The sequence below is a fragment of the Sinocyclocheilus anshuiensis genome, unplaced genomic scaffold (assembly GCF_001515605.1).
Source record: "Sinocyclocheilus anshuiensis isolate Anshui unplaced genomic scaffold, SAMN03320099.WGS_v1.1 scaffold1003, whole genome shotgun sequence".
NCBI classification, from domain to species: Eukaryota; Metazoa; Chordata; class Actinopteri; order Cypriniformes; family Cyprinidae; genus Sinocyclocheilus; species Sinocyclocheilus anshuiensis.
This window is the reverse complement of record NW_015542495.1, coordinates 237,140-252,452: the sequence shown is the minus strand read 5'-3', so window position 1 is coordinate 252,452 and position 15,313 is coordinate 237,140. Positions and strand designations below refer to the sequence as shown.

Here is a 15,313-nt window from a genome sequence, read left to right as displayed (position 1 = left end):
GCCTACACAGACCATGTGATAGCTTAAAGGCAGAACAGTGATGTTATAAGCAGGAGTTGAGTTTAAAGCTATTAGTCCTGAGCCTGTGATTTCATATCAATTAACGCTTTTCCTTTTTTTTCCACCGCTGCTCATATTATCTGGATGGATATCAGGCGAATGACACAGATGTATGTATTCATTACAAATACAAGAATAATCTCGATACCATAAAAACGTTTTTTTTTTAACGGTTATCATCATCATCAGCTCTGTTTCTCTGTCTTCTTCAATGTCTGTCTCTCTCTTTCACAGTGTTCAGGTGTAGATGGGCTTTGTCCCCTAAGCTGTGCCGATAATCCGGTGCGTGTCTTAGAGTGTAGTATTTATAGTGCATAAGTGCTGGGCATCTAGAGCATTTGTAGACATATCTGCAAAAATATGTATCGCCAGTCCTCCATAAAACTAATTCAATGTGACAAATGCTTTTCCTTTTTTGTGTTTGTGTGCAGGATGTTAACTGCTACGTCATTGACAGTAATGGCTTCATCATCATCTCTAAGGACAGGACTGATGTAAGAGCACTTATAGCGACAGGTTAAGGTCAACATGAAATGGCATTCACAACCCAAACATCTGTAATGTAAAAGTAAAAATTATGTGTGTGTGTGTTTGTGTGTGTCTATATATATATATATATATATATATATTCTTAAATTATTTAAAGTATATATATTCTGTGTTTTTATCTAAATGTAGTTTATTGTTTAGAAATTATTATTGATTTATTAATTTACTATTTATTAGAAATTCTAAAGACTTGGAAAAATTGAAAAATATAGACGTTAAAAAATTCCTCTTTAGTGTTTGTTTGCAGTCATTCAAAGCCCTGGAGATTTAGGTTAAGATGGGGAATGACACGCAGTAAAATTTCATCTAGAGTGCCGTTTAAGTGGTTCAGTTGAAAACAGGTCACGGTCAAAAAAAAAAAAAGAAGTTAATGAAGTCATGAAATAAAACGGGTCCTAAATAAGGACTTTTATGCTGTGAATAACACAGATTAAAAAAAGCTCTATTTGACGTTGACTCAGCATAAGACGGTGACTGTGGTAATGAATGAATGAATAAATGCATGAGGTGTTTTCCATCATTAGTAGCGGTCCTATGAGAGAGCGAGACAGTGCATCATCAGGGTAAATATAGAGGAGGGGAGGGATAACAGGGGTTATCTGAATAATTCAGCATACTGGGTGCAGTAAACGCTGACTCTGATGTGGGCCTGCAGTCTTACGGAGTCCAAATGCTGTTTAAAATTAGATTTCAGTGCTTTATTGAACGGTAAAGTCAGCATCCCTATGTAAAAAAGAACTAATACAGACTCATTCATTCTGAGCTGTCATTGTTCCTGTTGTGACCCAGAAAGAGATCCTGTTGAAATAAATAATAAATAACTACAATGTCTCAAAGCCACGTGTCTCTGCATTCTCTGTAGGTTGGCAGGTTTCTGGGGAAAATTGATGGGTCGGTGATGTCACAGCTCTTGAAAATGGGCATGTTCAAAAGGTACGAGAACTTTTTTGTTCCGAAACACTTCAAAATGTGACGTAATGCATTAAGGTGTAAATGCTGTCACTGCATGTTTTCCACAGAGTGTTACTCTATGACTATCAGGCCATGTGTAAGGTGAATCCTCACTACGCTAGCGGCGCTCGACCCCTGCTAAGTGTAAGCATTGTCCTGTCTGTTTGAATAACGTCTACCAGAACACAACCATCAGATGCTATCAGTGTTACTTGTAAAGCATTACATTGCTGTTCTTGCAATCCACTGTGCATGGGTGGAGGTCACAGGTCACAGCTGATCTAGATAAAGGCTTGGCCTTCACACCATGACCCTTTGTGATGGTGTAAAGAAAAAAAGATGAGATATATGGTTTCTGTCATAAGTTCTTGAACGGAAATTCTCAGTGTAATTGAAATGAAAGGATGCCAGCTTCATTCTTTTCTTCCTTTTTTCCCTCGTTCTGCTTTTCTTCCTCCCTCAGCCCTTTTATAATCTTTTGGCAGCACTGAGATGGTTCCTGTCGAACTTCCTGTTGTAAGTGTGGCTGTTTGTTAGAACATTTTCTGTGCTTCAAAGCATCGGTGACTCAGTTCATCCCTTGTAAAGACATTTTCTCTCTGCCAGGTTTTTACCGGACTTCAACATCTACAGTCTGTGGCACTCAGATCCCTTTGCGGAGGGTATGTGTAAAGCAAAAAGCTCAGTGTAAAGTAATACCATCATTTCATCATTCATTTGTGTTCCTCACCTGTTTGTGTGGGTGTTCCTGTGTCTTCCTTCTTCATCTTCATCACCTTCTCTCTTATATCTTTAATTCTGTAACCCTTCTTCATCTTGACGTGTCACAGCCAAGACCTTATTCCATGCATGTAAGTGCTGTCTCCATCACTGTGTGATATTGCTAGTGCTGTGTGTGAAAAAGAGAGCAGAGAAAGATTTGGTCATGTTGTTATTCATGATCAAACGTGACATATTTTTTATTGCTGTCTAGATTATTCAAATCACACTGTTGTTGAAAGTGTATAATACAAGTATCCTATAGCTTATGGCATTTAAAAATAAAAGGACACAATTTATTTTGAAAGATAACTGTAGATTTGTTTTGTAGCTAGTAAGAAGTCAAAGGGGGACATCCTGCAGCCCTGTGACACTGAGTATACCAGCTTCGTCTATGAGCCGTCAATCAAAGAAACCAACAGCATGATCAAGTGTGGGAGATGTCAAAAGTAAGCACACACATAGATAATTTGACCACAGATTATTTTTTTAATAAGCTCTTGACAAGTCAGATTTGCAAAATGTAAGGTTGCAATTATGAGAACCTTAAGCTGTTCTTGGATTTAAATCCTTGGAATGCACTTCTGCATCGTCTTTCCGAACCAATTAAGGTTTAAGAAAATTAAACCTGCACAAAAAAAACATGGGAGCAAAGGGAAGTTGTACACATTGAAATCCTTCATTCCAAAGGGCCCTTTTAGATGGCTAGTTTTGAGCACTTCGATTTATAACAACCCTTCAATATGGCGGCCATTATCGTTCTCACTTCAAAGTGCCCCTCGGAGGCGGATTTTGTTTGGAACACAGCATTTATTTATTAGTTTATCAAGCAAAAGAGAGTCTATGCTCAACAGTCAGCTCTACTGTCTTCACATACGTAGTTTCCTGTCTTTTGACGCCCTCTAGTGGTGAAGACAAATAATATACTGGAAAATAAAGCTACAGTGTAACAACATAGAGCATATGACGGTAATATTTAGGAAAATAGCTGTTTTAAGCATATTGCTTTATTCATGGTATTACGGTCCTCTTGCACCTCATCCCTTAAATCCTTAGCGCTTACAAAAAATAAATATGGTACAAGCAAATATTTATCAAACTTCTGTACAATGTCTATATATTTTCACTTTTTTAAACTATGATTTAGAATCTATATGATATATAATGAAATAATAAAAATGACTGTATTTATGTTTGGTCGATGTACAGTTTCTAGCTGAATGTGCTCAAGTCTTACAGTATATGTTGCTATTGTTACCTCCTGGGGTCATCGTGACTTCATTTCGCGAGCGTCTACTCGGCACCACACTCTATCCTAAATTGTATCTGCATTACTGAAATGTTTAAAAACGGTCATTTTGTTCTGAATAACCTTGTTCAAAATAACATTTTGTTCTGTTCTTAATCTCTCTCCTTTTTCTCTTTCTTTTATTGCCTGCAGGATGTTTGTAATTAATCAGATTCCTGATAGTAACTTGCTGTTGGTGGTGATTCAGGCAGACTGTGACTGTTCTCGGCAGTACGCACCCATCACTATGGAGCCCAAAGAGGTCAAATATATCCTTAAAACCCCAGCTAAATCAGGCTCCACAGACCACACACTGAGGAGATGAATCACAGCTTTGAATGAGATCAGTTTAGTCACTTAAAGGTGCAACCAGTATATTTACTTCTTTAGAAATGTTTTACACAAATTACTGGATGCACCTTTTATACATTTTTTTAAAAGCGACCCAAAATGTAACTTAAAGTGGATTACAAAGTGTGTTATATTTCAAAATATATATTTGTGAACTGGATCGAGCTATAAAGCCATGCTCGTTTGTTGCTTTTTCTTCATTTTTCTTAACCACTGAGCACACAATGCCTCAGTGAAATGTGACCGCATGAGATCTCAGAAGATACGAAGAAGGCCTGAGTCTTGTCACGCTTACCACCTTCAAGTAAACACATGCATACTAGATGGCTTTGTTATATTTCAAAATATATATTTGTGAACTGGATCGAGCTATAAAGCCATGCTCGTTTGTTGCTTTTTCTTCATTTTTCTTAACCACTGAGCACACAATTCCTCAGTGAAATGTGACCGCATGAGATCTCAGAAGATACGAAGAAGGCCTGAGTCTTGTCACGCTTACCACCCTCAAGTAAACACATGCATACTAGATGGCTTTCAGACATGCATTGCTGCAATGCCTTTTGATTACTATCCGTCTCCATAGTCGCTGGTGCATATTTTGTGTCTCTGGTCTGTTTTAGGAAAATGCTAAGGACTGCGGTGGGGCCGCGGCAATCGGCTTGTCCATCATGCTGTTCCTAGCCTGTTTATCAGTCTCTGCGCTCATCTGTCGATGACAGAGGACCTGTTAAACTCACCTATAATGCACACGCTCAACTCAGCATGTTTTTATTAGCAATAATATGAGTTGACTAGACTAGAACACATTATTTTTCTACAGTGCAAAGTCTTCAACATTAATTATATGAAGCATTACTCATTACATTTTAAAGTTTGTGGATTTTTTTTAACAGTTCTGGGCTTTGTCTCTTTGGTGTCTGAACCATCAGCAAAAACATGTTTGAAAAATCATTGTCATCAGTGAGGATGGATCGAAATGAGACCTAGACAAGGATGAACAGCAGCTGAGCTTCACTGAACTGTGACATTACAGAGGAGAATTTATGGCCGGTAGCTGTATGTGACTGTATCTCTAATATAAAGCAGAAGAAAAGTGCACAGTCTATTGGTGTGTGTGTGTGTAAATGAGAGTGAAAACCAGGGACAGTTAGCATGGCTTTTCACATCTTTCTCTTGAGGTGATCTATGGACTAAAAAATGACCATTATGCCATGAAAACGAGGTTGTTACGGGAATTTGAAGATGTCTTGTATTTAAACCTTTGATTTTAGTTGTCTGTCCTGCAACTTGCACAAAAACTATTTTTTAACAATTATTATAACTATGCATTATTAATACAATAGATTATACATATCTGTCAGAATAAATTACAAATATGTGTCATGTTTACTTTCTTACATTAAATATCTTGTAATTTGTGTTTTTGCTCAGGTATTATTATATGTGGTTAACTTTTCAAATGCTAATCATAATGACACTGTGAATATTGCATTACAGGAATCCCATGTGTCTTACTGTACACCTAAAATTTAATTTTAAAATGCTTTTGAGTTAAAAGGAGAACATCAGTGATCTATGCTGAAATAAAGAAAGAACCAAGTATTTTCTGGTGAAGTGTTTTCTTATGTTAAATCTTGAGGTACTAAATCTCATTGGAATATATATTCTAAATATTAGATATATTAATAGTAATTATATGAATATATAATATTAAACATATAAATGTTTTTGAAAGAATCTGCATTTATTTGATAAAAAATACAGAAAAAAGTAATATGACATTATCAGAATTAAAAAATATATATATATATATATTTAAATATATTTTAATGTAATTCGTCATTACAGGAATCCCATGTGTCTTACTGTAAACCTAAAACTTAATTTTGAAATGCTTTTGAGTTAAAAGGAGAACATCAGTGATCTATGCTGAAATAAAGAAAGAACCAAGTATTTTCTGGTGAAGTGTTTTCTTATGTTAAATCTTGAGGTACTAAATCTCATTGGAATATATATTCTAAATATTAGATATATTAATAGTAATTATATGAATATATAATATTAAACATATAAATGTTTTTGAAAGAATCTGCATTTATTTGATAAAAAATACAGAAAAAAGTAATATGACATTATCAGAATTAAAAAATATATATATATATATTTAAATATATTTTAATGTAATTCGTTCTTCTGATGTCAAAGCTGAATTTTCAGTAGTCTTACTCCAGCCTTCAGTGTTGCTTTATAAATCATTCTAATATGCTGATTTGTTGGTCAATTATTAACATTTATTATTGGTGCTCAATTATCAATAATGGTTCTTATTATTATCAGTGATGAAATCAGTGTTAAGTTTGCGGCTTAATATTTTGTAATAAATTGTGATTTTTAAAGAAAATTCTAAATAATTTGTTACCGTATAATAATGACATTATTTCCTTTTTGAAATATTATTCTTTTTTTTTTCTATTTTAATATATTTAAAAATTTAATTAGACTTTTCAGCAGTCACTACTCCAGTCTTCAGTGTCACATGATCCTTTAGAAATCATTCTAATATTTTGATTTGGTGGTCAATTAATATCAGTTATTGTATTGGTGCGCAATTATTATTCTTATTATTAATTTTTGCTGCTTAATATTTTGTGGAGATCATGACATTTTAGGAATTTTTAAGAAAATGTAAAAAAAAAAAAGGTTAAAAAAAAGCATAATAATGACATTATTATTTATATCTGGGGTAACTATATTTACAAAATGTATAAAACATTTAAATATATAAATAGAAATACACTAGATGGGTGGAAAAATATATAAGTTAAACAGCTTTGCTTGGTCTGAAGGGGTTAATATATGGGCTATTTTGTCCATGTATATTATTGTCATTTATTCTACTGTAGTATTCTTTCTTGCCAACTTTTATTTTGGAAAAATGTCACGGGCGGTCAGGGACTCGCTGATTTGTTGGTCAATTATTAACATTTATTATTGGTGCTCAATTATCAATAATGGTTCTTATTATTATCAGTGATGAAATCAGTGTTAAGTTTGCGGCTTAATATTTTGTAATAAATTGTGATTTTTAAAGAAAATTCTAAATAATTTGTTACCGTATAATAATGACATTATTTCCTTTTTGAAATATTATTCTTTTTTTTTTCTATTTTAATATATTTAAAAATTTAATTAGACTTTTCAGCAGTCACTACTCCAGTCTTCAGTGTCACATGATCCTTTAGAAATCATTCTAATATTTTGATTTGGTGGTCAATTAATATCAGTTATTGTATTGGTGCGCAATTATTATTCTTATTATTAATTTTTGCTGCTTAATATTTTGTGGAGATCATGACATTTTAGGAATTTTTAAGAAAATGTAAAAAAAAAAAAGGTTAAAAAAAAGCATAATAATGACATTATTATTTATATCTGGGGTAACTATATTTACAAAATGTATAAAACATTTAAATATATAAATAGAAATACACTAGATGGGTGGAAAAATATATAAGTTAAACAGCTTTGCTTGGTCTGAAGGGGTTAATATATGGGCTATTTTGTCCATGTATATTATTGTCATTTATTCTACTGTAGTATTATTCTTTCTTGCCAACTTTTATTTTGGAAAGATGTCACGGGCGGTCAGGGACTCTTGATTTGTCAGAGTGAGCGCGTGTGGGGAGGAGGATCAGATTCAGCGCAGCGCTCAACAAACATCAGCCTCAATAGAGAATAAACATGAGCGATCACTGAGCAACTCTGATCCGCCTGCTCAACTGACGGCCATTCACTTGGCTTTATTTCATCCTTATTTTGATCCTCGGCTGTCCGGCAAACTGTCTAATCTGGAGGAGGACGGGGAGGTGAGAATTTAGAAATATGATGGTGGAAATAAATCACCAGCTTTATGCAGGCTTACGCTCATAATATACGATACAGAAGCAGATGTCTGACGACTAAAACAATCGCAATATTGGTTTGTTATATATCACCTATCCATCACGATGTTGTGCGTTTCTGATAAGCGTGGCTGATTTCAGTCTTCAGTGAATATGACCGTGTCGCTGTGATCTGTGTGGAGTGTCCAGGTTAATGCATCTGTTTTTATAAACCTGTCAAAATGCATGTCACGTCCGCAAGGTCACGCACGCAGACGCGAGGCCGAGCGCGCTCAAATCAAGTTCATCGTTCATTTGAACATCAGTGACCGCAGCTTGAGCAGGTGCAGGAGCCGTCTCAGTCCAGAGCGGGTAGCCTACATTTTACATTCAAACAATGCTTAGACATTAACAATGCTAATTAGGCTGTTGTTATACTGAAAACTGCGCGGCTGCGATTCGGCTTTAAGGCACAAAACTGCAAGTATTTGATATTCAGAACAACAACACTCTTGCTTCCGTGATATTGCCTTTAAGACACTTTCAAAAACAAGAAATTAATCTCGAGTAACTTACTTTTCTGGCAAAAATTGGTCAATTAGTTCAGTTGGTATAATTTTTCTGCCAACGAAAATGATATAAAAAAGCCAAACCGTCAAGTTTCGCGTGAATACAAGCAGCAACGCACAGAATAAACACCGGCCTGGAATTCCGTATATGAATGGAACGGAGCGACAGAATAGAATTCTTCATCCGACTCGAAGCGTTCTGAAATCACCACTTTCGAATTCTACTCCGGGTTTTTTCATTTTCCTACCAGTAATTGATTAACCATTTTGCCGCTTTTTTAAAATTTACGACAGTGTTATTTTAGTATCGTTACATTATAATTTTTACTTATTTTTTTTAATTATTTTTTTTATATATGTCTATATAGTTTTTTTTTTTTATTATTATTAATTTCAGTTTTTGTTTTAGTTGTTTTGGCTCATCAAAAGTGGAAAAAATGTCTCCCTTGGAAACTAGTTGAAATAAAATAAAATAATTTTATTTTCATTAACAGTATTTTTATGGTTTTAGTTTATTTCAACTAACAGTATTTTTATGGTTTTAGTTACCTATAATAACCAACCTTGATTTAGTAAAAGTTATTTTGCTATATTTTTACTGTTGCTGGTCACTGATGATGCTGTGTTGATGATTGTTACTAATAATTATGTTGATGTTATCTAAAAATAATAGAATTTGCAATAAATACTGATTAATCAATTAATTATTGCTGTAATTATTCAAATTTTTCATATACACATGTAGGTATACTGCACATATGGTTTGTTTGGTAGTAAGGCTTTTTGATGGAGTTGCATTCATTTGTATTCAGAGTGCTCTGCTTTGCAAATGATATTCCTGTTCCAGACTAGCATGGCCATGACGGGAGGCATGGCAGCGCCGCTCCCGATGAGTAACCACACACGTGAGAGAGTCACGGTGGCCAAACTCACGCTGGAGCACTTCTACAGCACCCTGCTCACCCAGCACGAGGAGCGGGAGATGAGGTAACCCACTACACCCGTTTTCCCTAACTACATCACTCAACGTATCATTTCAGACAAGTATTATTAGATTAGAATAAAGCTGATTTGCTGTGGCTGGTCATGATGCAGCAGTTCCCTCTGTCTTAGGCAGAAGAAGCTGGAGATGGTGATGGATGAGGAGGGTTTACCTGATGAAGAGGTGAGAAGATATACTGACCCTAGAGCTATTTGCAGTTATATTCTAAATGACTGCCTGAGTTAATAATCACAGATGTGTCAACAAAAAAACAGTTTTGCTTATCTGCGTAGTGGTTTGAATAGGACTCAGACTGCTTTGAGTACGCCAGTGATGCTTAATGTACGCCCAAAAGAGTATTGTTGCATTTGATTCAAAATATTTTCCTGAGTAGTTTGCATTTTTGTTGTAGAAGAGTATGAGGCGCTCTCTGCACGCTCGTAAGGAGACCGAGTTTCTGCGGCTCAAGAGGACCCGCCTTGGTCTCGATGACTTTGAGTCCCTCAAAGTGATCGGGAGAGGAGCATTTGGAGAGGTGTGTCTATAGACGTCTACCGTTTTACCAGATGAATTGAAAGCTCATAAATGATCGTTATGAAATAACACTTCCTCATGGAGACTTGACTCACAATTGATTGCAATAGAGTTTGACATTAACAACATAATACTCTAATAATAAACATAGACCTGTTTTATAGGGATTTGTCAGTATTAAACTATAAGTATGTTTATAAACTTTCTCGGAACCTTTCCACCATCTTGGATGCATGTGCAATGCATTCTAGTAGTGCCTTTTTCCATGAAGTTGTCTAGTTATACAGTTCTCTGAGATCTGAAAAAGCCATTGTGTGTTTGTAACAGTGATACTTTTGTAAAGGGGGTCTGAATACTTTCCGTACCCACTGTGTGTGTGTGTATATATATATATATATATATATTAGTTTGTTTTAATCATTTTCATTTTTTTTATATCTAATTTTAATATAGATTTTACTTCAACTTAAACTTATTTCAGTTAAAGGCAACATTTCAATATTTTTTGTTTAAGTTTTCCATGTAATTATATTTTATTTCAGCTTTATTTCAATTAACTTTTTTTTATTTATTTTTTTAATTTTTAGTTTTAGTCAGCAAGAAATACACAGGTTTGTACTCATCCTCATTGACTTTTCTTTGCTTTTTTTGGAGGAACTGGAAGGATTTTGATGTCACTGTGAAGCAAAATTAACTTACATTTCATTGAAAATCTTAGTCGGTTCTCCAAAAATCCTCATTTTGTGTGGCATTTAGGTCCGCCTGGTTCAGAAAAAGGACACGGGTCACATTTATGCCATGAAGATCCTCAGGAAATCAGACATGTTAGAGAAAGAACAGGTATGGATTTTATTTAATTCAATCACCTGTCTGTCATGAGTCATGAGTCATGACGATCCACTGATAATATCTCTCACCTGTATTCCTCCCTGGGGCAGGTGGCTCATATCCGGGCCGAGAGAGATATCCTGGTGGAGGCTGATGGCGCCTGGGTAGTGAAGATGTTCTACAGCTTTCAAGATAAACGCAATCTGTATCTCATCATGGAGTTTCTGCCTGGAGGTGAAGACAGATGTATAAAATGTCACACGTTCTTTACTGATGTAGCAGTTAGGGATCTAGAACTGGAAAAGGCAGTCTGCTCGTAGTAGCACTATGGAAAGTCCTATTTTTAGAGCAGCTGCCCAGAGGCCGTAACTCGTGTGTGTGTGTGTGTGTGTGTGTGTGTGTGTTCAGGAGATATGATGACTCTCCTGATGAAGAAAGACACGCTGTCGGAAGAAGCTACGCAGTTCTATATTGCAGAGACGGTCCTGGCCATTGACTCCATTCACCAGCTGGGCTTCATTCACAGAGACATCAAACCTGACAACCTACTGCTCGACTCACGGGTGGGAATTCGCCTTTATCTCTTAATTTACTCGCGCACACAAACAGTATAACATGGTCACTGTGTTCAACGGAGATGAATAGGTTTGTGGAAGGCTATTGTACTCTATGAAACTGAACACATAACATACTGTCTTTGTTTTGTAGGGCCATGTCAAACTGTCTGACTTTGGCCTCTGCACAGGCTTGAAGAAGGCCCATCGGACTGAATTTTACAGGAACCTCACACACAACCCTCCCAGTGACTTCTGTGAGTAACACACGCACACGAATTACACAGAGAAACAATACACATCCAAATTGTTGTAAAATAGAAATATTTACAATGAGACAAAACAACAACAAAAAATCAAGATGGTTCTTATTTGAATTCCATTTTTGAAGAACCAGGATTTGAGAAAACCTTGTATTAAAGTGAGATTTGTAGACCTGGGAAAGTCATGGAAATGAACAAAATCTTATAATTCCATGCGTATTTTTGTAATGATTAGAGATTTTTCTAGTTACACCAAATTTTAAAATATTTTATTAGGTAGAAATTGTGTGTAAATAAATAGTATTTTTTTCAAAATCATTTTCCTTTATCCTTATTCAGTAAATCACAAACAACTGGAAAAGTCATACAGTAGTGGTTGAGAACCACTACTGTAACATCCTAGTCCAAGTTCAAAAACGTCTTGTTCAAAACTTCTGCAACTTTCTCACATTTATACATCTGTATTCAGAACATTTATCTTCCCAGTCATATTGACGAAAAAGGATAAAAGAATTACCGATAAGGAAAAAATATGGTAAAGTTCAGCAAGTCCTGTGCTGTGTGTAGCACCTACTGCTCTACATGTCCATATGAAGAATCACAGATATTGATTGGCTGAAGATTAATTTCATCAGGGTCCCTGATAATTTCAGTCTGACTATGGCGCGAACTACTTCACTGATGCTTTAAGTGAACCTGTAGGCAAAAATGAAATATAAAAAAATATATATATGGCCCTAATTAACCATATTTGCTCTGTTTCCATCTCCTTTAGCCTTCCAAAACATGAATTCAAAACGGAAAGCAGAAACATGGAAGAAGAACCGAAGACAGCTGGTAGGAGAGTGTTTCTTTGCTACAAAACAGAAATTTCGTGGTAGTATCAGTGATTCCATTCCTTTCATATACAGGCATATTCAACCGTCGGGACGCCAGACTATATCGCCCCTGAGGTATTCATACAGACGGGCTACAACAAGCTGTGTGACTGGTGGTCTCTTGGCGTGATAATGTACGAGATGTTGATAGGTTAGTAATTTCAGATACTAAACACTAAGTAAACGGGTCATATCAGGCCAGTCCTTTCTTTCTGTAAAAGCCTTTTACTGTAGCCTTTTCCTGAGATAAAACAGGTGTTTGTTTTGTTTTCCTGTTCCAGGCTACCCACCCTTCTGTTCCGAGACGCCACAGGAAACCTACAGGAAGGTCATGAACTGGCGAGAAACGTTAACTTTCCCCCCTGAAGTCCCCATTTCAGAGAGAGCAAAGGACTTGATCCTTAGGTCAGAAATATTTCCATATATGTAACAAACTGTATAGAAGAAAGGAGTCGATTGACAATTCGAAAACAAAACTTTGAGGTTAAGGTGATTGTTTCCCTCAAGTAAAGAGTGCCACCGCTTTCAAAAACTAGCTTTTCATTACTTGAGATCATTTGCAATTTGATCTGACCAAACTGTTTGACTATGTTTTCAGGTATTGCACAGATGCAGAAAACAGGATTGGATCAGGAAGTGTGGATGAAATCAAATCTCACCAGTTCTTTGAGTCTGTGGACTGGGAGCATATCAGGTACTTCTGCACACACACTTTTCTGTGTTCCTTGCATCATCAGAACTGCAAAATCACTGTTGATAAACAGTACAAATAAAATGTTTATTTTGGCAACGTTAATGTAATCAAGCCTTTTTTTTAGTAAGCATGATCATAGATTGATAACTGAAACTGAACGGTTTACCTTCTCCCAGAGAGAGACCTGCTGCTATTTCCATTGACATCAAGAGCATCGATGATACGTCCAACTTTGATGACTTTCCAGAGTCAGACATCCTGCAGCCAGGTACCGTAAACTGTTTTTCATAGTCAACTAAAATTTACGGACATACTGTACATAAACAAAAACATTCACATAGAAATTATTTCGGATTGGCATCGAATTTGTACATCTCCATGTCTTTTCACACCAATAATGATAAAAATAATTAATAAATAACAAAATAACTATATTAGCGTTCACACCACTGGACGATACCGTGGTTATTTAGTTGCATTAAAGTCGGGTACATTCTGATTTGCTGTCAACAATTTTATCGTTCATGTGATCATTCCTCTGTGTTGTTATCATTAAAGTGGTGGTGTGTAATTTGCTATTTTCCTAGAAATTAGAAAGATTTTTAAAACTATTGTATTACACTATATTTCTGTTATAGTTTTCATCCTTTGTGTGAATGGGCCTTTAGAGTGATTCAGTGTCCCACATGGCCAAGTTCAGTTATTAAGTTTGCTTTATCCTTTTAAGTTATGGTTTCTTTCAGAAATTTCCTGTTTTCCAGTTTTTAGAAAAATGGTTTAGGATATACAAGTAAAATAAGATACAAATAAAGTAATATTTAAATATATAAATATTATATATTACATGCTTAGTCCTGTAAAATGTACTGATTTATTAAGTAGTGAATGACTTGTAATACATTTTATAGACTAAAATGTGTCCATACCTTTAGTGCTCAGGGATCAAGCATCTTGAAACCATTCTCTTGATGTATGAAGTCTACCTGAGAAGAGACCCATTATCTGTTGTCTATGACCTTTAGACTCAGTACAGACCATGTGCAATGGATATAACACTTCTTTTACATACACTCATATATGAACAGATGCAACCCATAAATAACTAATATATATATTTCATGTCACTGTTGTTCTGACTCTCCTCCTCACCTCTCATTTCAGTGACAAATGTAACAGAACCAGACTTCAAGTCCAAGGACTGGGTTTTCCTTAACTACACCTACAAACGCTTTGAGGGATTGACACAGCGTGGCACCATCCCCACTTACATGAAGGCAGGCAAGGCATGAAACTGGCACTGATGGTCTGGAAGAGAAGGATTAGAATGTAAATGACCATTCAAATGCTGATGAAAAGCTTATGCACTGCCGCTTTGAGCTACACAGTAGACCTGTTCTCAGAGGAGTCCCTGGTGACGATAAAAAAGGAAAATGGAAAAAAAGCATAATAATTATATGGCCAAACATGGAAAGACTCTCTTGTCCTGCTGCTTAGCTAAAAGGAGACAAATGTTGTCCAAATGCTCTTCAACACTGGATCAAACAGGGTCAGAGATAAAAAAAAAAAAAAAAGGGAAGCAGATACATCACTGAAGCCTTACGTTCAGAAAACAGAGGATGTTTTAACCTCGAACCTCTTAGGTGACTAAACTGCAATAAAGTTAATTTCTCTCAGTCATTTTTAAGCTTCTTTCCCCCACGAAGTTGAGAATCTGTATTAACCCAAATGAAACATGTACACTGTTAGACACACTGTATAATATAGTTAACTATCTGATGCTGAGTATTTCCCACAAGTGTATTTTGTGTTTTTGTGCAGTTGTTTTAATGTATGATTGCAACCTACCTAGAAAAAACTTGAAGAGGAGCAGTTTTGTTTTTTTGTTTATGTCAGAGCTAGTGAGCAGCCAGCCCTCCTCTACCCGTTCCTCTGCATTTCATCCACACAGTGATGTAGTTGATTCATTTTTGTTTGATTGTGAGCGTTGTTGACCTATGCAACCAATTTTATAGTTGTTGTAACACGTGCAAGATGTAGCTTCAGTCAGTGGTTTTAAAGGGAAGCTAAATAATGCTAAAAACTTGCCCTCCTTTATGTAATCGAGTTTTAGAAATCTACAGGGTTTAAAAGGATGAAAATAATCAGCTGAATTGCAAGAACATTTTAGCATAC

General features: G+C 35.6%; 3 protein-coding genes across 5 annotated transcripts in view; 2 read left to right on the top strand and 1 right to left on the bottom strand.

Moving 5' to 3' along the window:
* Positions 1–4,316, top strand: part of cacna2d4a (calcium channel, voltage-dependent, alpha 2/delta subunit 4a) — a 40,655-nt gene extending 36,339 nt beyond the window's left edge. The window contains exons 29-39 of the mRNA XM_016493747.1: positions 156–170; positions 295–342; positions 492–554; positions 1,472–1,542; positions 1,629–1,704; positions 2,024–2,076; positions 2,167–2,222; positions 2,391–2,411; positions 2,651–2,768; positions 3,761–3,876; positions 4,180–4,316. Of these exons, the coding sequence (XP_016349233.1) occupies positions 156–170; positions 295–342; positions 492–554; positions 1,472–1,542; positions 1,629–1,704; positions 2,024–2,076; positions 2,167–2,222; positions 2,391–2,411; positions 2,651–2,768; positions 3,761–3,876; positions 4,180–4,316 (774 nt within the window). The remainder of the gene's footprint in view (positions 1–155; positions 171–294; positions 343–491; positions 555–1,471; positions 1,543–1,628; positions 1,705–2,023; positions 2,077–2,166; positions 2,223–2,390; positions 2,412–2,650; positions 2,769–3,760; positions 3,877–4,179) is intronic.
* The window catches only part of LOC107694175 (leucine-rich repeat and transmembrane domain-containing protein 2-like), a 30,467-nt gene extending 19,772 nt beyond the window's left edge, over positions 1–10,695 (bottom strand). The window contains exons 1-2 of the mRNA XM_016493793.1: positions 10,624–10,695; positions 2,291–2,449 (exon numbers count right to left, since the gene is read on the bottom strand). The gene's annotated coding sequence lies outside the window, so the exon portion shown is untranslated. The remainder of the gene's footprint in view (positions 1–2,290; positions 2,450–10,623) is intronic.
* On the top strand, positions 7,617–14,746 carry LOC107694172 (serine/threonine-protein kinase 38-like). Of its 3 annotated transcripts, none has more exons than XM_016493790.1 (14): positions 7,617–7,824; positions 9,256–9,395; positions 9,522–9,573; positions 9,803–9,925; positions 10,681–10,764; positions 10,863–10,986; positions 11,161–11,315; positions 11,461–11,563; positions 12,345–12,406; positions 12,481–12,598; positions 12,729–12,852; positions 13,046–13,141; positions 13,318–13,409; positions 14,303–14,746. In XM_016493790.1, exons 2-14 carry the CDS (start codon positions 9,262–9,264, stop codon positions 14,428–14,430), a joined length of 1,395 nt encoding a protein of 464 aa, XP_016349276.1. In that variant the 5' UTR covers positions 7,617–7,824; positions 9,256–9,261; the 3' UTR covers positions 14,431–14,746. The 3 variants fall into 3 exon arrangements, with proteins under 3 accessions (XP_016349276.1, XP_016349275.1, XP_016349277.1); XM_016493789.1 differs by lacking the exon at positions 7,617–7,824 and adding an exon at positions 7,891–8,211; XM_016493791.1 differs by lacking the exon at positions 7,617–7,824 and adding an exon at positions 8,272–8,323.
* The last annotated feature ends 567 nt before the right edge of the window (positions 14,747–15,313 follow it).